Here is a 23,578-nt window from a genome sequence, read left to right as displayed (position 1 = left end):
GAAGCACTGGAATGGGTTACCTGGGGAGGTGGTGGAATCTTAGAGGTTAAGGTCAGGCTTGACAAAGCCCTGGCTGGGATGATTTCATTGGGGACTGGTCCTACTTTGAGCAGGGAGTCTGACTAGATACCTCCTGAGGTCCCTTCTAACCCTGATATTCTATGATTCTATGCTACACGACCGCTGAAGTTCATCTAACTTACGTTGCTCAGGGGTGGGAAAAAAGTGACCCAAGTTACAGAGACTTAAGCGCTCTCCACACTGGCGCTCTGTCAGCGGGGAACGCTCTCCCCTTGGCATACGGCGTCTCTGCCAGTCACGCAACTGCGCCAATGTAGCACTTCTAGTGTAGACATGCCCAGAGTAAAACCAAACCGCTTGTACTCTGCCCTTTTCCCCTCCCCGGGGCTTGGAACTCAACCTGAGTTCTCCCCCAAATGTACCTGCTCCTTCACTGTCCTTGCAGGACCTCTTCTGCCCTCAGCCCTTCATTCTCACAGCCCCCAAGAGACACACCAATCCCTCTTGTACCTGGGGCTAGCTAACGAGAGCCACCTGCCAGCACCAGTCGGCTGCAATCACTCCACACCTGCATGTAATTACTCCACATGCCTGGCTTTAACACCAGAGACATTCCCAGCAGGCTCTAGCACCCGACACGTATTAGGGCTCCTCTTCATCTCGATCCACTCTAGCCTTCTCTGGGAAGAGCCCATTTGGAAGGGGTTTCAGTCCAGGCAGACATCTGCCAGCTATGACGGGTTCTGCAGCCACGTGGCTGTGGGCGTGTCTCTCAGAGGGATTCCAGGCTGCCCTGGTACTAACCCATTGCCCTGGAGGGCACCGCACATGAAACGTGAGCTTTCTCGATTCCATGACCGTTTCTAGACACTTGGACATTGGAACTAGTTTTCACTGAGATTGGAGATCTCCAAAGATGGTAAGATGGGAGGAGCAGTGCCCAGGAGTCTGCAATTGTCCCTTAACTCTTTCGGAATTGTGGTCGGGGATCTTTAACCCCCTACCTGGGCAGATATCAAATACAGGCAGAATCAGTCTCAGTTTAACATCTCATCTGATGGACAGAGCACACCCACTGGTACACACTGCATCATCAGTGGGACATATGACCAAGGGTGGAGACAGAGCATTACCAATGGAACCATTTCTGTCAGGCAAACTTTCTCTGCTCCAGCTGTTTTACTACCTTACGAGCTCTCCCTTTCCGCTCAACTCCATTTATGGCTCTCTGGGGCTAGATCTGCAACTGGTGGAAGCCATTAGAGCTAGACTGAAGTCAATCCAGTTATATGGATTTACAGCAGCTCCGAATCTAGCCCTCTAGCCAGAGCCATCTTTTATATTTCCTCAGGTGAAGTTCTCTGTTTATGCCTTACATCACGGGACTGGCAGGTGGAACAGAACCCATGGAGCACATGTACCCAGCGCACTGGGAATAGAACGCCTTTGGCTCGTACTCACCGGCTCCTGGAAATAAAGCTGATAGTTAAACACAGGATGGGATTTGATCATCTCCATGACATCCACATTGGGGTTCGCAGGTCTGAAGGGCGTGTTCAGTCCAGCCACTGCCCTAAGACGCCAGCAGCAGGAATCAGAGAGGGAGAAACCAAAAGACCCAGTTTACAACCAAGAATGATACACTCTGATTTAAACGGCAGACTCCAAATTCACAGACTGGCATTGAGCTGTGAGTGCACACAGGGGCATTTATATGGGACAGGAAGTCACCCACGGGGAAGCTCCAGAGAGAAGTGAGATATGGACCTTTTCAGGTGCTCGCTCTGACCTTCAAGCACATGGAGCATCTTACCTAGAACTCTACCGTGAAGGAGTTTGGAGATTAAATGATAGGGGAGCCATCCGACGGTGACTTACCTCACTCGCTCTGGGTAAAAGAGGGACATGTTCCACACCACAGCTCCGCCCCAGTCATGGCCGATGAACACTGCCTGGGAAATGCCCTAGGGGAGTACGGGAAACAAGTGTGTCAATGGGTTAGTGCTTTGGGGGAGCGAATGGGGTTTCCAGGGCAGAAGGACTCAAGTTACTCTGGCAAGCCACACAGGAGGGTGACCCAGCACTTACCAGGGGGCACGAAGGGGCTTTGGAACAAGGAGACATTGGGAAGCTCTCCACCAGCCAGAGCGAGAGAGGAGTGCGGCTGAGTTTGCCAATGTGGCACTGTCTTTCTCCCCTACCCCTGCTTCCCCCACACATTCAGAGGGCTCTGCGCCAGTCCAGGGCCTGCAGAACAGGCCAATGGTCATTGTTCCCCAGCCCTGGGAGGATGGGGAAAGAGACAGCCAGGGGAGGTGCATTTCCACAGCCCAGCCTCTGGGGCGGGGACGGACTAGCTGCACAAACCCTGACAGCCTGGCTCCAGTTGAGTAGCAAAGCTAGGGAGCTCCGCTTCGTCCCCTGGCCCCGCGGCACGCGTTGCTAGCACAGAGTTCTTTGCTTGCACAGGGCTCCTAATCCAGCAGGCTGGGTAGCCCACCCGAGTGAAAACCAGTCTACGAGTGACCTCGCGAACCCCTGGGCACGCGAGCCAGCGTACCAGTCTGATCGCCCAGGACAAATTTCCATTCACAATGCCCTGCCGGGGGCCGACACAGGAACCAAAGCTTCCTCCCGCCAACCTACAAGCGGGCTTTCAAGTGCAATTCAATTAGCTGCTGGCTGGAGTTTTGCTGGGTCTGTTACAGATGACTCAGTTGCTCTCCTGCCTCCCGCTGGCTGGGAAGTTTAAGGCCAAAGGCTGGATTCAAAGGGGACATGGAACGTGGTGTCAGCTGGACTCTGGATGCTCTCACTCCCTTAGCCCTCCTGACACTCAGGAGCCTCTAGTGATGTAACTTGCAAAGGGGCTGGGAGGGGGGTTTCTTCCAGTAGCGCAGAGGATGCTTGAACTCCAGCCTCCTTCCGCCTCCTGCTCGGCGCGTTCCTTGGGTCTCTCGGCACGTGGCCTACGGGGATTAGCCTCCCTTACATTTCCAGCAGGCGGCCACAGTTGAAGCGGAGCTGTAAGCAGCAGGGTCAGTTACGTGTAGGCGAGTGGGTACAACTCCAAGGCAAGGCAAGAAAGTTAGGAGCAGCAGAAGTGATCAATTTAAGCAGGGCAAACCCTTAGCGTAACCACACTCGGATTCATTTAAACTGCTCTTAAGTTTAGCTCAGTCAGGCCTGGTCTATATACAGCATTTCACAGTCTAACTAGAGGTGTGAAGTTAAAGCAGTTCACAAGGGCACAGGGGCACTCTTACTGGGGTCGGAGAGGGGCTTATTACAGCTTAGCCTGAGCAGATCCCGAACAGGGATAGGGCACTGGAATAAGTCGGGATATTATGGGTTCTAGTCCCAGCTCTGCTACTGGTCTGGACAACTCGCTTCATAGAATATCAGGGTTGGACAGGACCTCAGGAGGTATCTAGTCCAATCCCCTGCTCAAAGCAGGACCAACCCCAACTAAATCACCCTCCCCTGTGCCTCAGTTTCCCCCACTGTATAATGGGGATAGCGATATTTGCCTCTCTTTGAAGAGCTGCAGGTGGACAGTGCTACATGAGAGCTAAGCACTGCTGTTAGCCACCACCTCTTAACACAATGGCTTCCCAGTGAGGGCTCAGCTGCTGTCACTTGCCGTGGGTGGCATGGCCTTGCCAGACAAAGCCCTGGCAGAAGGTCAGAGGGAAAGGGACCCGGCTCCCAGGAGATGCCACTAAACCAACTGCAAAACAGCAGCAAGACAGAGAAGAGGAAAGCAATTTGTTCCAGTTTCCATTGGCCAGCCCCTGCGTTACCCTGAAAGGGGCACTGCCAGTTCTGAAGCACCGTCTGTTTCAACAAGATACAGCTTGATCCACGGCGTTCCCTGTTCAGATGTTATTTGTGTGTCCTGGTAGAGGCTGGGCCGGCCAGAATCTCTCTCCTCCCTTGCACGTCCAGCCGTGCTGCAGTACTGACCTTCTTCAGATGGCACAGAACCCCCCTGGGGCGCAGAGCCCCCTTGCGGGGACAGGGTGGCAGGTCTGGATTTCACAAATACGCCTACTTTGCGTTTCGCTGGCGCTCTCACAGCACTTACAAATGCAGGCACCATTATCCCCAGATGGGAAACTGAGGCAGAGAGAAGAGGAAGTGACTCACAAGGTCACACAGTCAATCAGTGGCAGAAGTGGGAAGAGAACCCTGTGCGTTAGCCATTGGACAACACTGCCTCCTTTTCAAAGGGGACTGGATACCGAAATGAACCCCGGCCACTGTTCTGCTCACCTCATCTCTGCTAGTCTGAGGTACTTGCATGGCCCCAACTTCCATTGTACCTGAGTGCCTCACGATCTTCTATGTGTTTATCCTCAGAACCCCCCATGAGGCAGGGCAGAGCCACTAGTACAGAGGGGAAACTGAGGCACAGAGGGACTAAGGCAGATGACAGAATAAGAAGCAATGGTCTCAAGTTGCAGCGGGGTGGTCTAGGTTAGATATTAGGAAACACTGTTTCACTAGGAGGGTGGTGAAGCTCTGGAATGGGTTACCTAGGGAGGTGGTGGAATCTCCTTCCTTAGAGGTTTTTAAGGTCAGGCTTGACAAAGCCCTGGCTGGGATGATTGAGTTGGAGTTTGTCCTGCTTTGAGCAGGGGGTTGGACAAGATACCTCCTGAGGTCCCTTCCAACCCTGATATTTAAAAAAATTGAAACTGGTGTGATAATGTGTTATTTTGATAATAAAATAATGATTTTGAAAAAAATTTTGGCACCCAATTCCCCCAGGAGTAACCAGGTGCAGATTACTGGTGAACTGCAACAGTAATCCTGCAACACCGAGCCATCAGTGCGCATCGCCCAGCTCCCAGATGCAACCCTACCATAACAAACGAACAGCATGTGCAGCCCAGTGACGACCTACAACCTTACCACAAACTGTGAATGAGCCCAGTAATCCAGCTGGGTACACACAGGAAAGAGAAAAATCCCAGATGCAGCCCCCCAGCTCTATGGGCTTAGAAAAGGGTAGAGCAAGATGTGCTTTTAACAATTAGCAATACCTTGCTCAGGTCAAATGAGTTGAATCAGGGAGCATCCTAGTCTGTAACGAACCTTGGATTTTCGCCAGCATTAGAATAATGAAGTGGACATGAGCAGTGGTCTTGGAATCAGCCCAAGTGCCTCTGAAATTGGCTTGGCAGTGGATGAGGTTGTGAAATTAACAGCTGAGCAGTTATAACAGCGACACGTGGACCACAGTGTGAAAAGGCCATCCTAAGAACCCACTAACCATTCCCAGCCTTTGAACGGAAGAGGGCCCAATGGAAGAGGCTGGAGCATCTCTCACTGCAGTCCCCTGGGAACACTCTATAGCCTTCTCAGAGACCCCAAACTGAACTGGACAGACTTGATTCTCCACGGCCCTGCTCCATGCACAGTCTGGTACACGCCCGGCCAAAGCAGGAGTAGAACTACATACAGGTGCTGATGACAGTGCAACCTGCAACACGGTGAAGGTTCATGGCTCAGCAATCCTAGCTCCGCTGCACTCAACAGCACACAGGCACACATTCAGCAGCTGGAAATATCTGCCACTCCAAAGATGGAGAGTGTTCCATCATTTGGAGACTCGTCCATCTCTTCCTGGAGTCAGATTGTCACGGGGAACTAGCTGTCCCCAAACGCCATACCGTACTCAACACAGTCCCTTCTGTAAGGCACCAGATGGAATGATGTTGATTGGTCCAAGCCCTGGGCAGCTACCCACTAAGAAAAGACACCCCACGTTGAGAACACACCAACCCCGCGGACAGTGGCAGGGCCTGCCACAACAGGCTTATCAAGGCTAGGACAGGGAAGCTGGCTCCTTTTGACATTTCACTTTTAATACCCTTTCAGGATGGTTTATTCACAGCCGCTACTGAAAGGAAATGTTAATTGGATTTCTCGCAGATTGCAGCAGGGTCAGAGAAGGGCTGAAATGTAAGATCTGAGTTATCAGCCCACGAACCTTTGTGCCGCAGTTGAGTCTCCGCATCAATTATATGACAAACTCAATTCCTCCATCTTATCTTCCTAATTATTTTTCTTTCACCTTGTCCATATTCCCTGCCCTGGACAAATGCATCAAATGGATCATCATAAATACTAACAAAACTAGGGAACAGCAGGAGCCGAATTTCCATATAGGAACTGAAGGTCCTGCTAGATGACAAAGTTTACCCCTAGGTCACAGAGTTGACCTACTATGTTGAAGCTGAGAGATGATTTCTGGTCTTGGGCTTAGCTAGAATCAAATCTTCTCCAACAAGCAATGAGGTTGCTCTGATGTCTTAGCGGTAAGAAGTCCCTTAGAACAGTGGGCCAACCGCCAGGCAAGCGTTGCCGCCCGATCTCATGAGTGGTAGGGCCCCTCTAGCAGTCCTGGAAGGTGCTACAGCTACACAAGGTCCTACCCATAGAGAAAGGCGGTGGCCTGGGGAGGCTGTATGGAACCCAGAAAGCTGTAAAGCTCAGACTATGATACCCTGAGCTTCCCTGGGGGAAAGCCAAGAGCGTGACTGGAGCACAGGGGAGCCAAATTCCCACCCTATTCACCAGGCAGACTGCCACACCCTGGACCAGTGGAAGCTTTCCTTGCAGGGCTCGCCTTTCCACGCATAGCACATCACAGCGAGCCAATCTGCAAGTCACAGGAGCAAACGTTAACCCTCCTAACACCCTTGGCAGTCATCCACAGTCTGGGGAAACTGAGGCAGCGTGAGTGAGTAATTTCTGGGAAGTTGAGCAACAGTCCTGGGGCCACAGCAATTAGAACCCTGCATTCAGTCCAGGAAAGCCAGACCCCAGAAAGGAGCCAAACAAATGGAGCTGGGTGAGAGCTCTGAGGCTAACAGCAGGCTAGAGGGGCTGAGTTACGAAGGGGTGGGTGGATATCACTGGGTCATGTGGGCACTAGTGGGAGGGGCAGGGCAACTCGGACACTCAGGGCGTAAATAGCAAGAGCAGGAAGCAATCGTTGGTAGGGTGAATGATACAGGCCCCTCCATTGTACCACCTGTCAAGAGACCCCAGCGACGAGGGTGACATAAAAGATTGTATGTGGCAGATTCATGCAATACTATTGGCCTTTTAGGTCAGTTCCCTGCTCTCTTCAACATCATAGAATAGAACAGAATATCAAGGTTGAAAGGGACCTCAGAAGGCCATTGAGTCCAACCCCCTGTTCAAAGCAGGGCCAATCCCCAGACAGATTTTTACCCCAGTGCCCTAAATGGCCCCCTCAATGATTGAACTCACAACCCTGGGTTCAGCAGGCCAATGCTCAAACCACTGAGCTATCCCTCCCCCTAAAGATAGGCCACGGAAGAGTCTTTAAAGGAAAGTCAGGGGCTTCTGTCATTTAGGATATTTAAGAGAGGCAGTGTGGTCTAGTGGATAGGATACCAGTGACCTGAGTTTTATTCCTGGTTCTGTCACTGAGCAGCTGTGAAATCTTGGACAAATCTTATTTAGACTGTAAGCTCTTTGAGACAGGCTATGTATATGTACAGCACCTAACACAATAGGCCCCAAATGCGATCTAAGCTCTCTCTATATAGATAGACTGGCAAAAACCCTAGAAATTATACTATAGGGAACAACCTTGCATTTGCTGTAGGAGATGGACCCAACCAGACACCTTAATTTCTTGAATCATGCCATTGTTATAGGGCTCCTGATCCCTTTACACACACAGCACCTGGCTCAAAGCTGTGCTTTCACAAGCAATCACAGTCAGTCAAAACATTGTTTAATAAAAGCACCAGCACTGCACTGAAGAGATCCCCAGACACACGATGCACAATTAATTAAACCTGCTAAATGCATTTCCAGCCACAGCTAATGTGGTGGCAGAGAATTTCCAGGCCAGGCTGCTGGGATTTGGGCAGCCGACTGTAGGAGCTAAGCACACAAGCAGCATTCCCATCAATCAGACTGATTAGGAGAAAGAATAGATTCTCTTTTTCAGGAAGGAACAAATACATATGGAAGCTGTTCTGTGCTCCTAGTCATTTTTGTTGCCCTTCGCTGTACCTTTTCCAATTCTAATAGATCTTTTTAGAGATGGGGCAACCAAAACTGCACACACTATTCAAGGTGCAGAGGGGTACCATGGATTTAGGCAAAGGCATTAAGACACTGTCTTATTATCTATCCCTTTCCTAATGGATCCTAACATTGTTCACTTTTTTGACTACTGCTGCGCTGAGCAGATGTTTTCAGAGAACTATCGACGACTCCTCCATGAACTCTTTCTTAAGTGGTGACAGCTAATTTAGACCCCGTCATCTTGTACGTATAGGCAGGATTACGTTTTCCAATGTGCATTACTTTGCATTTTTATCAACATCCAATTTCATCCGCCGTTTTGTTGCCCGGTCACCCAATTTTGTGAGATCCCTTTCTAAAACGTCACAGTCTGCTTTGGACTTAATTGTCTTGAGTAATTTTATATGAACTACAAGCTTTGCCACCTCACTGCTCACCCATTTCCAGATCACATATGAATATACTGAAGAGCACTGGTCCCAGTAAAATATATTGGGTATGCAGTACCTTTGGGGCTTAAGGGCCCCAAGTCATGGTTCAGGACCCCATTGTGCCAGGTGCTGTACAAAGAGAACAGAAAGACAGTCCCTGCCCCTAAAGATTTTACAATTTGAGTAAACAGGCATCCCTTGCAGGCACCACTGCCCTGTTTGTACAGAGGGACAATGGTGTAATGCACACCTGCGTGAAAAGAGTTTGGCGGTTCTCAGCCCAGACCCACCAAGCAGGCTGGTGTCTGCATCACAAACTATCGCTGCTGTTGGTCCCTCTTGTTGGCAGACTCAAAGAGATGGTCAGGGACTGAATAGGCCACCAGGGCGAGCGCATTCACCTCTTGGCCAGAGAAGTGGTCCCTCCAAGTGACGGCTGAGGCTCACTGGGGTGCTGTGTTTATGCAGATTAAGCATAGCCCCACCGTGCAGACAGCTGTTCCTATCTAGTTAGAATCCCTGCCCCCAGGAGCTGACAGGATACTTTGGGGAAACAAGCAACAGCAAGGGATTTGCCAAGGTCTCCCGGCAGCTCAGTGGCAGACCTGGCATTAGAGCCTTGGTCTCCTGAGTCACAGTCCAGCGCCCCATGCACTAGGCCACACCATCTTCCCCAAACCTGCCTTGCTCCTGCCTACGCTGTCCCTGTGCTGGGGACCTCGACCTCCAGGGCCATCTTTCTGCATAGGATCCTCCACCCACCCTGCATTCACTATGGGAAGCCACAAAGCACCTGGTATTTCAGTAGGACAAAGCTCAGCAGCCCAGAATTCACACACACAGATCCAGGTTTGTTTCCCGGCCCCACCTGCCTCTCCAGCTCCCCTGCCCTGGACCAAGCTGCACTGTATTGATCGAGGCTCTTCCTTCTCCTTCCCCCACACCAAGCAAATCCCTGGGTCCCACTGCAGCTTCCTTTCATTTGTACACCACAGATCCTTGTTCAGGGACCTTTGAGTTCTTGACTCATGTGTAAACATCAGCAACAACAATCAGAACCCAGCAGGGGCCCCATAGGAGGTCTTTCCCCAGCCCCCTTTTCAGCTACAATCTCCTCTTGGCCCTTGCCAACTTTTGGCATTCTGGGAGAGAACCTGAGCTTGAGGGCTGAAGACAGACTGACAGTGGGTTTCCCCTCCCCCTTACATTTCTGGAGCTCCAGATAGAAGGAGTCTAGTCCATTCCTTGTCCCTTAGCGGCAGGGCCAGCTCTGGCTTTTTTGCTGCCCCAAGCAAATGAAAGAAACAAAAAACCACTGCCCAGGGGCCAGAGTGGTGAAGGGACGGGTGGAAACAAACCTGCCAGCCAGCAGAAACAGCAAGGGGGTGGGCAGACCAACCTGCTGGCTGGTCAGAGCAGCGAAGGGGGGAGCAACGAGGAGGGTGGAGGAGATGAAACAAACCAGCCGGTCGGAGCAATGAAGGGGGGCGTGAAACAAACCTGCGGCTGGTTGGAGCAACAAGGGGGTGGGGAGGGGGAAATGAAACAAACCGGCCAGTCGGAGTGACGCGGGGTGTTGGTGGAAGTGAAACAAACCTGCCAGCTGGCCGGAGCAGCGAAAGGAAGAGAAACAAAAACACCAAAAAGAAAAAAACAACACCTGCGTGGCGACGGGAGCGTGGGTGCAGGGGGACTCCCAGCCCTGCAGACCCCGGGCAGTGGAGTGCACACCCCAGCTAGTGGCGGGGGGAGGAGAGGGGGGGAGAGAAGGAGGGCGGCCAGGGCTTCCTTAAGCAGGGCACTCGCCATGCGGCCCCTCCCGCCGCGCCGCCTGCTTGGAAGGCCCTGCACCACTCCCGTGGGCAGGCAGGGAAAGATGTGGGCTGCCGTGCCGGGCTTGCTGCAGACCTGGCACTGCTCCCAGCAGCTCCCCTCCTCCACGCCGCCACCCCCTACAGGGCAGCAGGAGCAGCAAACCAAAAAGAAAAAAACCCTGCAGGGGCGGGGGAAGCAGCAAAGTGAAAAAAAAAAAAAAAAAAAAAAAAGGATTGGACAGAAGCCGCCCCTTGGAATCTGCCGCCCCAAGCACCAGCTTGCTCAGCTGGTGCCCGGAGCTGGCCCTGCTTAGCGGTAATGGCACCGCTGCCCCCTTGCTGTTTAAATCAGGCCAAGGGACACTTACACAGGACAGCTGCAGCAGCCAAGCAGAATGCATTATACTTAAAGACCTTTGTTTTCAGTTTTATTTAATTTTTCCCAGGAATTTATCAGTGTTTCTTGCCACAACAAGAAAAACAGGTGAAAATCAGGGGTTTATTTTGGTGGAGGGAAAGACATGGGGAAAAAGGTATTCAGTGGATTAATGCTTTGAATTCCGTTCACCAATTGTGGTTCGCTGCAGAACTAACAGCACTCAAAACACAACGCCACCTCTGAGTTTAACAATTCATCTCTAATCCCCAAATAAAACTTTTCGTTTGAATAAACCGTTTATTGTTGTAGACTTAGAACTATCAGCCTGTAAGTATTTACATTAAATAATTGGGCCACACCATTTGCAGTGCGTACACATCTTTTTTTCCTGTTTTTTTTTTAAACTTTCAAATATTTCTGTGTGCTCTGAAACATATTCCGATACCGATTTTCATGGTCTTCCCATTGCAGTGTTGCAAATCTTTAAACCAATACCTGCTAACAGCTTGAAACATGTACGCGGTGGGCAGGAGATTCGTCAGTACATTCAAATGCACACACACTTCAGAGCTTGCGTGTGTTCCTGTTTGTTGTGTGGATCTTCTAGATCAGTGGGTCTCAAACATTTTTTTGACTAGTGACCCCTTTCACATCACAAGCCTCTGAATGTGCCCCCCCCCCAATAAAGTAAATACATTTTTAATATATTTAACACTATTATAAATGCTGGAGGCAAGCAGGGTTTGGTGTGGAGGCTGACAGCTCTCGACCCCCCATGTAATGACCTTGCGACCCCCTGAGGGGTCCCGACCCCCAGTTTGAGAACTCCTGAGCTAGACCAATACAATCTTACTTCAACAGGCAGCTTTGCATACACACAGAGACTAATGTATTATCGAAATATATACCTCATGCAATGTAGTATAGTTTCCTAATAAAACAAGGTATTTTTATCTATTTGAATGATACAAAAGTAGGGTGAAAATCAGAAAAAGATGAATAATCCTTTTTGTAAAACCTGAGAATTGGTTTAAACTGAAAACAAAGAGGATGAATTGTAACGCAGTGACAGGACAAACCAACCCCCGGAATGAGGGGCACAAAGGCCAGTCCAGAACATTTATGTTCAGTGTAGGAAATTCGGATCCATTTGCCCCGTAGAAGACGTGACAGCTCAGCCCTATGAGCACACATGCAGGGTCAATAAACTCTCCAAGTTAAGACGGCCAAGACCCAAAGTAATCCAACACCAAGAGCGTAAAGCGCCAGCATTAAACAACAGAAAGGAGCAGTCAAGGTAGCTTAGATAAATCCCTGGCAGTTCAGACATTAGCTTAAAAAGTCTAGGCAGAAAAAACATTCACAGAGGGAAGTACAGTCCAACAGTCAGGACACTAGCCTAGGAGTTAGGAAGACCAGGGTTCAATTCCTTGTTCTACCACAGACTTCCTTTGTGACCTTGGTCAAGTCTTTCTGGGTCTCAGGGTACATCTACACAGCAACTAGAAACCCACAGCTGGCCCATGCCAGCCAACTGGAGCTGGTGGAGCTGTTACATTGCTGTGTAGACTTCCGGGCTCCAGCTGGAGTCCGAGCTCTGGGACCCTATTACCTTGCAGAGTTCTAGAGCCCAGGCTCCAGACCATGCTCCGAAGTCTACACAGCAATGAAATAGCCCTGAAGCAAGCCCGGCCAGCCAGGGGTGTCATGTGGCTGTGTAGATGTATGCTTAGTTTCCTTCCTGTGCTATGGGGAGAACAGCCTCCCCTACCTCCCAGGGGTGTTGTGAGGATGAATACATTCAAGACTGTGAAGCACTTGAAACTATGGTAATGGGAAGGAATACAAGGAAGATAAACATTTTAAAAAACCTTAACAATTGTGCAGTGGAGGTCAAAGTTATCTCAGCACTTTGCTTTTTGAACTATACCAAAGCTGCCTGAAAACTTCCATAAAAACTTAACACTTTCACCTCGAGAAAACCCAGGAAGAAGAATTTGAATCTAGGTCTGCTCAAAGAGCTGGTCGAGCCAGTTCATTTCCAGCTATAAATTCCATCAGATTCATAGACTGGATGGCCAAGAGGGACGATATGCTCATCTAGTCTGTCCCCCTGTGCAGCACAGGCCATTCAATTTCACCCAGTCACCCCTGTATTGAGCCCAATAACCTGTCGAGTGCGGATAACGACACCTCCTTGGTAAAGCGCCCAGCGAGCTGCTGCTGAAAATAATGCTATACAAGAATTAGGTTTTATATTATTGTGTTCAGCTAAAGCAAATCTTCCAGAAAGGCAGCCAAGCCCTGACATGCAGAGTTCAAGAGATGGGGAATCCACCACGTCACTTGGTAGTTTGTTCCAATCATTAATCACCCACAGTGGTAAAAATCTGCCTTGTTTCCAATTGGAAATGGTCTGGTTTCAGCTTCCAGCCATTGGTTCTTGCGCTGCCTTGCTCCACTAAGTTGAAGAGCCCTCAGAGCCTGATATTTTCTCCCCATGAAAGTACTTTACAGTGTAATCAAGTCACCTCTCAATATATATATTTTTTAAATCCATTCAGCTCTTTAAGCCTCTCATTGGAAGGCCTGGTCTGCAGCCATTCAGTGTACGTGTAGCTCTCCTCTGCACCATGGCCAATATTTCAACATCCTTTTAAAAATGCGCTCACCAGAACTAGCTGCAGTATTTCCGCATCAGTCTCACCAGGGCAGCAGACAGAGATAAAATCATTTCCCGGCTCCTACTCACCATTCCCATTTATACATCCATGGATTGCATTAGACCTTTTCTGCCACCGCATCCCACTGGGATCCCGAAATCCTCCTCAGCATCTTTTCCTTCCAGGATACAGTCCACTCCCCCCACACACACACTCTTTATTCTTACATATATAATATTCCAGGCACTCCACGGGGACCAAACACGTTTCATTTGCAACCTTCATCTCAATAAATCAACGCAATTCTCTAGCAGTGAAAGGCTAACGCAGGAACGCACTTAAAGCAAGACACTTCTTCACACAGCCAGGAGACACAGAATGGCAGGGGTTCCCCAGACTGCCCAGTAGCCGGGTCAGAGAATCACAGATCAGGGTTGGAAGAGACCTCAGGAGATGATCTAGTCCCACCCCCTGCTCAGAGCTGAATCTCTTACAGTCTCGAGTTGTGCAAGCTCCTGCGTGGATCACCTGCCCCTGGTGTCTACACTGCAGCAAGGGACACAATTCCCAGCCTGAGTGGGCAGCCAGGCACTAGCTCTGCTCGAGCAAGCGTGCTGCAAAGAGACGCGTTGCTGGGAATAGCACGGGCAGCAGTGCAGGCTAGCTGCCTGCATACAAACCGGCCCGGAAGCCCTGGGTACACACTCGGCTGGCTAGCCCAACCCACCAGCCACGCTATCCCCAGCTGTGCTGCTACTCTTAGTGCGCTTGCTTGGACAGAGCTAGCGCATCGGCCTACTCAAGCTCCCAGCACAGACAGACCCACACGGTGACCCGAGGGGAACGTATCACAAGTCTGCAATTCTTTGCATGTCCTCTAAGATCGTAACATCCTTCCTCTCGGACATGCATACACCCTCCTCTCTTCTCCATCAGCCCAGAGAACCATATACGTCTGAGGTTAGTAAAAAGCAAAACCCAAGAACTTATGCTGAGCTAGTCTAATGCAATGATTACACGGGTTAATTGTTGTGAGACGAGATGGCAATCGCTGCCTTCATCTCTTAGGCAAGCACATCTCCCAGCAGAGGATGTATCAGATATTAAACTAATACTAGATTTGATCTTAGCCAAGAGGCAGAATTAATTAAACCATCCACTTGAGCTGCTCAGTGAGTCACCAGGGATCTGCCTTTCATCTCCTCTCCGCCCCCACCCCCCGACCCCTTTAATTCAAGATTACACAAGGGAAAGCTTTAGAGGCATTTCCAGCTCATTCCTGGTCTCTCCTTGGCAACTTCTGTTCCCAGCCAGTCTGGGGTAACGCTGCACAAGGAAGAATGGGTTGGGGGCAGGGGGAGTGTACAAGTTACACATCTGATAATGCTTTTCCCCAGGATCTCTGGCTGTGGCCCAAAGCAATCCCACCGCTTGGATTTGTGCATCTCTGTACGCTTAGCAAAGGAAAAATGAAAGTCACAGGGGGTTTCTCACCAGTTTGTCCAGGAAAACTACAAGATCCTGCGAAGGGGGGGAAAGAAAAAAAACAGATAATCAGATTTCTTAGCGATGAACATGCCACTATCTTAAGTGCCAACAGGATTCTGAAGGCTGTTTGCCTTCACTAAGAGGTCTCCAAAGTCACCTGAGATCCAATACATCTCCCCATCCCTACAAGGTCAGGGCCCTGTACTCCAAGTCCTCTCTTTAAGATTAGGCAGGAAGGATGGTCTGGGAGGGAGGCACTGGGCTGGCATTCAGGGGATTTGGATTCAAATTGCCAGCCGGGTCACAGTTGTGCTGAAGTTCCCCATCTACCGTTTTGTCTTTTTAGACCATGAACACTTTGGGGCAGGGACTGTCTCACTCTGTCCATGCAGTGCTTCGCACGACGGGCCCTGATCTTTGCCCCTCAGTGTTACTGTTACTACTAATAAAGATTATGCAACAAGGAGACCTCATCCTGGCCTCAGGGAGTCTTTCCTTCCGGGATCTGCGGCGTTGCAGGCAGCCTCGCAGACGAAGCGCAAGCTTCGCTGTACAGTACTGCGAACCACTGACCAGAGAGTCGGATTTATACTGCACTCCTTGCCCAACTAAGTTCAGTCACTCAAGGAGCACCGTTCCCTCGAGCTGGAAACAGCAGCCTTGGGACTGCCTTTGTTCTCCCACCCCATCCTGGACCCTTTTCTACCATCCATAGAGATATGCCGGTTAGGACTTTAACTAGGGAGCTCGGACCGTGGTTCCATAATACAGACAGACCTAGGTCACAAACAGAAATCAGGACACTGTCTCCTACCTTGCATATTTCTTCCTGGGAATATTCTTCTATGTCTGCAAACAACAACAAAAATTAATTATTGAGCTCACTTACGTATCCTTCCATTTAATTTTTTAACATTCTAAATCTGCCATGTACCAGGCTGCGCCCCCCGGCTCCCACCAGCTCTACAAAAGTTCAATACAAACCAGGATTCATCTCATCACCCACTGCACCATCTTTAAAGGCGGATTTCCATAGGCCTGCTCTGGGACGTTGATGAAATATGGCTGCTGGGTTCAACCCTAGAGGTAGGTGCATTTTAATGGTGGTGGCAGCAGGTCAGGGGTGGGAAATGATCCTTCTATGGCAGGTTCTCACCAGCAGGGGTTGGCTCCCCCACAGCCACTCTCTGTCCAGACATAAAAGCCCTCTGTAAAAACGCACCTGCTGGGCTCAACCAGTTCCTAGGCAAGCAGCTCAGATGTGCTGGTCCGGTTTAAATAACATTGTGAGACACGGGACACTTTACCACAGGAAGCACATGAGTATTTGCAACCATATTAAAAAGGAACACGTCAGTTCAACCACCGGTTACTAGACTTGAGGCAGGAACCAGCCAGCTGGTGTAGGGGAGAGGGGAGGGGACCAGCATTGTCCCTTCTGGCCTTAGATCTACCAGTGCACCAATAACACGGCAGTGGATGTAACTCAGTGAGCAGAGGGGAGGGGTGGGAAACGGGCTGTTGGAAGGAAATAGGCTCGGGGTAGCCATTAAAGAGGACACTGGGCACTGGCAGGACCTAGGTGAAGGCAGCCGCAGAAAAGGGAACAGACGTGGCACACGCCGATCACCCTCCTGATCACTTGTATGTAGTGTCCCTCTCCTCCCACACCCTTGTCTCTTTAGACTTCAAACTTCTTGGGTTGATGTTGTTCTGTGCTTCGCTGGGTTCGGAAAGTGCCCAGGGCCAGGTTTAGATGCCTGAAGAGAGAAAGATGTGCCTCTGCATCTTTAGGTGCCTAAATACCTACGTCAGTCTGGCCTCTGGTCCATTGTGGGCACCACGGCAATGTTCATAGTGAAATTAACATAGTGCAAACAGTGAGGGCTGCTGCTTTGATCAGCCCTCAAGATTAGCAATGGCATTTCACAGGGCCTTCTATCCCCAGCTCTTCCCTTCCCAGCCCCCCAGATGTTCACTCTCAGAGTCGTGCGCAAATGCCCTGAAGCAAAGACGGCCCGAAACAGTCCAATGCCCTGAAGCACAAAGGAAGATGCACTGTACAAGACAAAGCTATTTGGCTCGACACAGACATTGCATAACAATGTGGTTACAGCCTCAATCCAAACCTGGTTAGAACTAACAGGTTCAGACGGCTCTGGGGATCCCAGCCAGCCTCCCAACCTCTGTATTAGTGCCATGCAGGGGAAGACTCAGGCAAGCGGGGTAGGGTGGGTGTCAGTAACGAACCCACTCAACCAGCTAGCGACACCCCTCAGCTCCTGCTGCCTCAGGATAGAGGAGTGCGTGCTGCACTGTTATTGCTAGTCATCAGGCATAGATGGCTGCAATGACCCCTCATCCCCCAGGCTTACAGATGGCTCAGGGGATCGTTAATGGGTGACAGAGCCTCTCACTCCTGGCTTGCTGGTTCAAATCCAGCCCAGGCTGGTAGTGACTGAAAGTCACTGAGATCCAGCAGCTGTTGGGTAGTTCATGCAAAGCACCTTATAAGGAAAGAGGGTGTAAGATGCCGGTAGCCAGGGCGTTCTCCCTATCCAATGCCACCACTTGTTGGCAGCCGCAGACAATGATGGAATAGGTCAAGGAAGAGCACCACCAGTTGGATCACCCCCTTGGGTTTTCTTGGAAGGTCTCCCATTCACGTACCAACCAAGCCTGACCCTGCTCAGCTTAGAAGCTAAGGAGACAACTTGGGTATCTACTGCCAAGTCACTTCTTCTGGAGCTATTCTCCCAAGGCATCCTGTGGGCAAGTTCACATCAAGGTTGTGCCAGGGATGGAAAGAGACAGGCAATGAAAATAAGACGGCCCGAAACAGTCCAGTGTCGTGAGCAGCACTTTTATAACTGACACGGCAGGTGGTTTCCTCCTTGATACCATGTAAACATTGGGAGGCTTTTGTATTTACTTCCCCTGCTTCAGGACCATTTCAAATCCAAGCCACTCCTCAGACCAACACTAGAAGGAATAGATTCCCAGCCTGCGCTCACATCACACCAGGAGATTCCAGGAACCCTTGGGAGGTTATGGGGAAGGACACGAGTGGGTCGGCAGACATACAGATACCAAGCGCATGTCAAGATGGTTTTGGCTGTGTTCAGTTTGTGCCACATCACAGACTTAAACGTTAGCGCAATGGAAGAGTGTGTCAGACTATCCAGTTCATCTCCCTGCAAGGGTGCAATTCTTCCCTACAGTCCCTATATTCCCAGGAACTTTACCAAAGGACGAGACATTCTCCCAAGAATCAGGGCTTTCCCCACTTCCTTTGGGAGACTCCCACAGCCTAAATAGTTCTCACCAAGAGTGTTTTCTACCCAATATTCAGCCTCAACTTCTTCCAGCTCATCTCCACTACAACAGTCCTAGCTAGGATCCAGCAGACACACAGACACGCCAGAAGAAGGCCAAGCAATTTATCTCTGCCTTTTGTTGCTTGCCCCCTCTAAGGGGGCAGGAGGGAGGAGGAGAGGATGGGAAACCCGACTGACCTGGGGGAGCAGTGGAATCTCCGTAGCCTTTCATATCCAAAGCCAGGACCCGGAAGCCAGCCTCAGCCAAAGCAGGGATCTAGAGCAAAAACAGAAAGAAACGTGACCTTGGGAAACAGACTTGCACCTGCTGTAGCTCGCCCACAACTGGGAAGTGGACTTTCGTTTATTTGAACTGTCCCCTATTAGCATCCAGCATGATAATGACTATGACACATCAGTCACAAAAGCGAAGCTGCCACGTGAATTCCACACGCTGGAAGAGGCGTAAGAACGACAACAGACACTGCTCTAGCAAATGACTGTAGCCAGCCAAACACTGGGCAAGACAATCCGTGCCAGCTAGCACCACACTCAGAACGAGAGTCAGCCACTGAAGAGTGAAGGTGCCTTACGTGGTGCATTGGCATTTAGACTGAGGCCGAGGCAAATTCCAGAGGCAGAGACCAAAAGAATAAACCCTGGATCGGTGCAGAGATTCCTCGGGGGTTAGAGGTGGGACATGAACTTCATACTAGACATTCAATCAGCGAGAGAGAAAGAGGGCTGGGGAGCAGAGTTCATTTGTGCACAATCACTTCTTGGCTGTGGGTTCAAAAATGTGCTTTGGGTCATAGAATCACAGATGTGTAGGACTGGAAGGGACCTCGAGAGGTCATCGCATCCAGTCTCCTGCACTCAACACAGGACCAAGTAATAACTAGACCATTCCTGACAGGTGTTTGTCCAACCTGTTCTTTAAAACCACCAGTGATGGAGATTCCACAACCTCCCTAGGCAAATTTATTCCTGTGCTTAACCACCCTGACAGTTAGGAAGTTTCTCCCAATGTCCAACCTAAACCTCCCTTGCTGCAATTTAAGCCCATTGCTTCTTGTCCTATCCTCAGAGGTTAGAGAGAACAATTTTTCTCCCTCCTTGTAACAACTTTTTTTTGTACTTGAAAACTGTTGTCTCCTTTCAGTTTTCTTTTCTCCGGACTAAACAAACTCAGTTTTTTCAATCCTCTCCCATAAGTCATGTGTTTTTTTAACCTTTTATCATTTTTGTTGCTCTTCTCTGGACTTTCTCCAATTTGTCCACATCTTTCCTGCAATGTGGCACCCGGAATCGGACATAGTACTCCGGCTGAGGCCTAATCAGCGCGGAGTAGAGCAGAAGAATTACTTCTCGTGTCGTGCTTACAATACTCTGGCTAATACATCCCAAAATGATCCTTTTTGCAACAGCGTTACACTGTTGCCTCATATTTAGCTTGTGGTCCACTATGATCCCCAGATCCCTTTCTGCGGTACTCTTTCCTAGACAGTCATTTCCCATTCTGTATGTTTGCAACTGATTGTTCTTTCCTAAGTGGAGTACTTTGCATTTGTCCTTATTGAATTTCATCCTATTTACTTCAGAACATTTCTCCAATTTGTCCAGATCATTTTGAATTTTAATCCTAAACTCCAAGCACTTGAAACCCCTCCCAGCTTGCTATTGTCTGCAAAGTTTATAAGTGTACTGTGTATACCATTATACAAATCATTGATGAAGATATTGAACAGAACCGGACCCAGAACTGATCCCTGTGGGACCCCACTCCTTATGCCCTTCCAGCTTGATTGTGAACCACTGATAACTACTCTCTGGGATCGGTTTTCCAACCAGTTATGCACTCGCCTTATAGTAGCTCCATCTAGGTTGCATTTCCCTAGTTTTTTTAGGAAACGGTCATGCCAGATAGTATCAAAAGCATTACTAAAGTAAAGTTATACCACATCTATCACTTCCCCACAGCCACAAGGCCTGTCAAAGAAAACTATTAGGTTGGTTTGACCTGATTTGTTCTTGACAAATTCATAGTGACTGTTATTTATCATCACCTTATTATCTTCTAGGTGTTTGCAAATTGATTGCTTAATTATTTGCTCTATTATCTTTCCCGGTTCTAAAGTTAAGCTGACTCATCTGCAATTCCCCAGGTTGTCCTTATTTCCCTTTTTATAGCTGGGCACTACATTCACCCTTTTCCAGTCTTCTGGAATCTCTCCAGTCTTCTGTGACTTTTCAAAGATAATTGCTAATACCTCAGATACCTCCTCAGTCAGCTTCTTGAATATTCTGGGATGCATTTCATCAGACCCTGGTGACTTGAAGACATCTAACTTGTTTAAGTAATTTTTAACTTACTCATTTCCCAAGAGGTGAGAGAGGTGCAGAGCCCAGCCAGGCTACAGCAGATCACAATGAAGGTGTTGCAACAGGGTGGCTTGATCCTCTTGGGCCAGAGGGCCTGGGGCAGGCCAACCCTGCTGGGTTGGACCAGGTAATTCCCTACGAAGGGCAGCAGGTGGCTGCAGTAAAGGGGGAAGCTAGGAAAACTGCAGAATGTAAGAGAGGCTCCTGCAGGGAAGACCCCAGTACAAGGCAGGTTGGAAGTCAGACCCAGAAACCTGAGGCTCCAGCCAGTTAGGGTCCGGGAGTGACCTGTCAAAGCAGGAAGGGCCCCAGGCAGGAAGGCGTGGGAATAGGGTGTGGCTGACAGGAGAAGGAAGCAACGCCAGAGTCTGGGACTGGCGGCTTTGGGTGGAGCAGCCTGGGACAGAGGAAGAGCTCCCGGTGTGGCAGATCAACCAGGGCCAGGTCTGAACTCATGGGTTACCATGGTAGCCTTGGGCCCCCGAGGACTGTGTGACTCACTTGTGTTAAGCCACCTCCAAGTGGGGCACTGTCAGCCAGAAGAGACTGTGTGGAGTTTAAGGGGCTCAACATGAGGCCTCAGAGGCAGCAGGGTGCCTGCAAAGCCACCTGGCCAAGAGGAGCTGCTAGAGGTGGCCCAGCAGAGCTGTGTGCAGGCCCCAGGCTGGAACAGCAGTGGGGGAAGGCAAGGCAGAAGTGAGAGGCCGAGCGAAGAGGACAAGGTGGTGCCCCACAGCACCTAATGCTCTGCCTTGGCTTGCTGCTCCCAGCCCTCACGGGAAGCAGGCGCGTCACTGAACACCTAGAGCTGTGTGCCAGGACGGTCGCTCAGCAGATCTCATGGGGGCTTCAGCCCAAACCATGCGCTCAGGGGACCTCCCACCAACACCCGGCAATTACCACCAGCCAGAGCATTGCTGGGCCAGGACAGACTGTTACTGCTCTGAGTCTGCCAGGGCAAGTTCCCCACTGCTCCAAACTGACGGGGGGGAGGCAGTGGAACCTGCCATCACGGCCTGGCCGACCAGCCATTTCAGCAGAGCAGAAGGGGCTGGGAGAGGGAAGGAAGGAAGGACGGACAAAGACGGAGGGAGGAGCTCTAGATTGCAGATGGAAGAGGGCAATGGGAGACACACTAGGAATGAGGTAGAGTCAGAAGTGGCCTCCACCCCTCACCATACAGTCACAAGTGAGAGACACCCCCCCCTTCTTCTCATGGAAGGCCACACTGCTGCGTAACAAATGGCCACAACACACTGCACAGAGGTGGATACACAGACAGCACCGCTGCCAGCCATTGGCCCGGCTTGGCGTTACCTGGTACCTCCAGGAGAACCAGGATTCAGGGAAGCCGTGGCAGAGGCACACCACTGGGCCATCCCCCATCTCGACAAAATGCAGCTGGACTCCAGGCTAGAGGGAAGAACAGACAAATAGCACAAGTTCATTCCCTGCCCCACAGTCCTTCCCCCTCCGTTTTACATCCAGCAATTACACCCCACCCCCTCGCTGTGTGCTGGCATACAGAAGCTGGCCCCAGCGCCTGGCACTCGGGTCATCGGCCATCCAGAACCTTAGCCCCTGGCTGTAAACATTCCCCACCTTCCCGTAGCCCAGCCTATCCTGCAGCAGAGACCAGACCAGTGCTCTATCCGCTCCTGTTTTAGAGGATTTGGCTTCCAGCCTGACCCTCAGAGACAGTCTCATACGGTCAGAAAACATCCCCCTGTGTAAAGTCTCTATCTGCCTTGCTTGAATTTCAGCCCATTGCTGTTAAACACCACACAGTGTGCCCACAGTCTTCATATATGGACACAGCCACCTCTCTCCCTCCACGACGTTAACACCCTTCACATGCATGGGGAGGGCCCATCACGGGATACTTATGGCCCTCAACACCATAGTACTGGGACACTTAGCTATCAAGATGGCTTTCCTAACACACCGGTCGTTACAGCCTACCTTAATTGGCACATAACCATGGGTCACGTTCACTGGGTCACATGCGATTGGCAGAGTCTCTTCATGGCCAAGAAGCTATATCGTGAATAAAGAAAGTTCTCAGTTCTACACCAGACCCCGTCACTGCCATTGTTGGTGCCCAGCAACACACAGTGGCCACAGGCTGTTTGCCCCAGACAATAACTTTCTACTGCTCAGCCAGCCTTCTAAACCAGCCCCACCCTCTTTGGGAAGCTTCCTTCATTCAAAATGGTCGTAGCTCATCAGGCCTCTAGCTCAGGGGTTCTCAAAGTACCCTGCACCGCCACCCTCTTCTGACCACAACAACAATTACTACACAACCCCAGGAGGGACGACCAAAGCCTGAGCCCACTTGAGCTCCGCTACCCCATGTTGGGGGCACAAGCTCAAGCCTGAGCCCCACCGCCCCAAGTGAGGGGGCCGAAGCCTGAGCCCCGCTGCCCCAGGCCCCAGCAAGCCAGCCCTGGTGACCCACTGTGGGGTCCCAACCCACAGTTTGAGCACCGCTGCAAGTCTAGCTGTTTGACCATATTATGAAAACCCCACGTGATTTGGTAAGACTGGCAGTATCTGCAGAAGAGAACCCAGACTGGCTAAGACAACTCTTGGTGGGGCTGCGTGGCGGAGTCCAGGACTGGGCTAGCAGTACTGCCGTGCTCTCACAGCTGAGGGAAGAGGAATAGGCCTTACTCATCCAGTGCCATTATTCCTTTGCAGGTCTACATGGAAACATGCCAGGAGGCAGCTTTCAGATCCAGAACTGTCTTTATCCAAGCTGGGATAGCACTTGCCTGCAGCAGACACTCCTAGAACCCAATCTAGAACCACCAGAAGCAATCCGGCAGGCTCAGACGGGAGGTACTGGTTTCAGGTCCTCTCTGATTAAGGGGATTCAATTAATTCACGGCTTGAAAAGTAAATACCTACACTAAGGGGAAAAGCCTGGGAAGGAAGATTGCATGTAGCTAGGTGTTACATGCACATTGGAGAACACAAGATACACCTGATAGAGCTCCCCAAC

The 23,578-nt window shown here is 50.4% G+C and overlaps 1 protein-coding gene across 1 annotated transcript in view; it reads right to left on the bottom strand.

The window, feature by feature from the left end:
• Window positions 1–23,578, bottom strand: part of LOC115648033 (bifunctional epoxide hydrolase 2-like) — a 72,352-nt gene that overhangs the window by 19,500 nt on the left and 29,274 nt on the right. The window contains exons 6-12 of the mRNA XM_030555111.1: window positions 22,537–22,611; window positions 21,892–21,987; window positions 18,391–18,469; window positions 15,690–15,724; window positions 14,882–14,908; window positions 1,900–1,985; window positions 1,483–1,594 (exon numbers count right to left, since the gene is read on the bottom strand). Of these exons, the coding sequence (XP_030410971.1) occupies window positions 1,483–1,594; window positions 1,900–1,985; window positions 14,882–14,908; window positions 15,690–15,724; window positions 18,391–18,469; window positions 21,892–21,987; window positions 22,537–22,611 (510 nt within the window). The remainder of the gene's footprint in view (window positions 1–1,482; window positions 1,595–1,899; window positions 1,986–14,881; window positions 14,909–15,689; window positions 15,725–18,390; window positions 18,470–21,891; window positions 21,988–22,536; window positions 22,612–23,578) is intronic.

Source organism: Gopherus evgoodei, chromosome 3 (assembly GCF_007399415.2).
Source record: "Gopherus evgoodei ecotype Sinaloan lineage chromosome 3, rGopEvg1_v1.p, whole genome shotgun sequence".
NCBI classification, from domain to species: Eukaryota; Metazoa; Chordata; order Testudines; family Testudinidae; genus Gopherus; species Gopherus evgoodei.
Note: the sequence above shows the minus strand (reverse complement) of the source record. Positions and strands in the feature narration are given on the sequence as shown.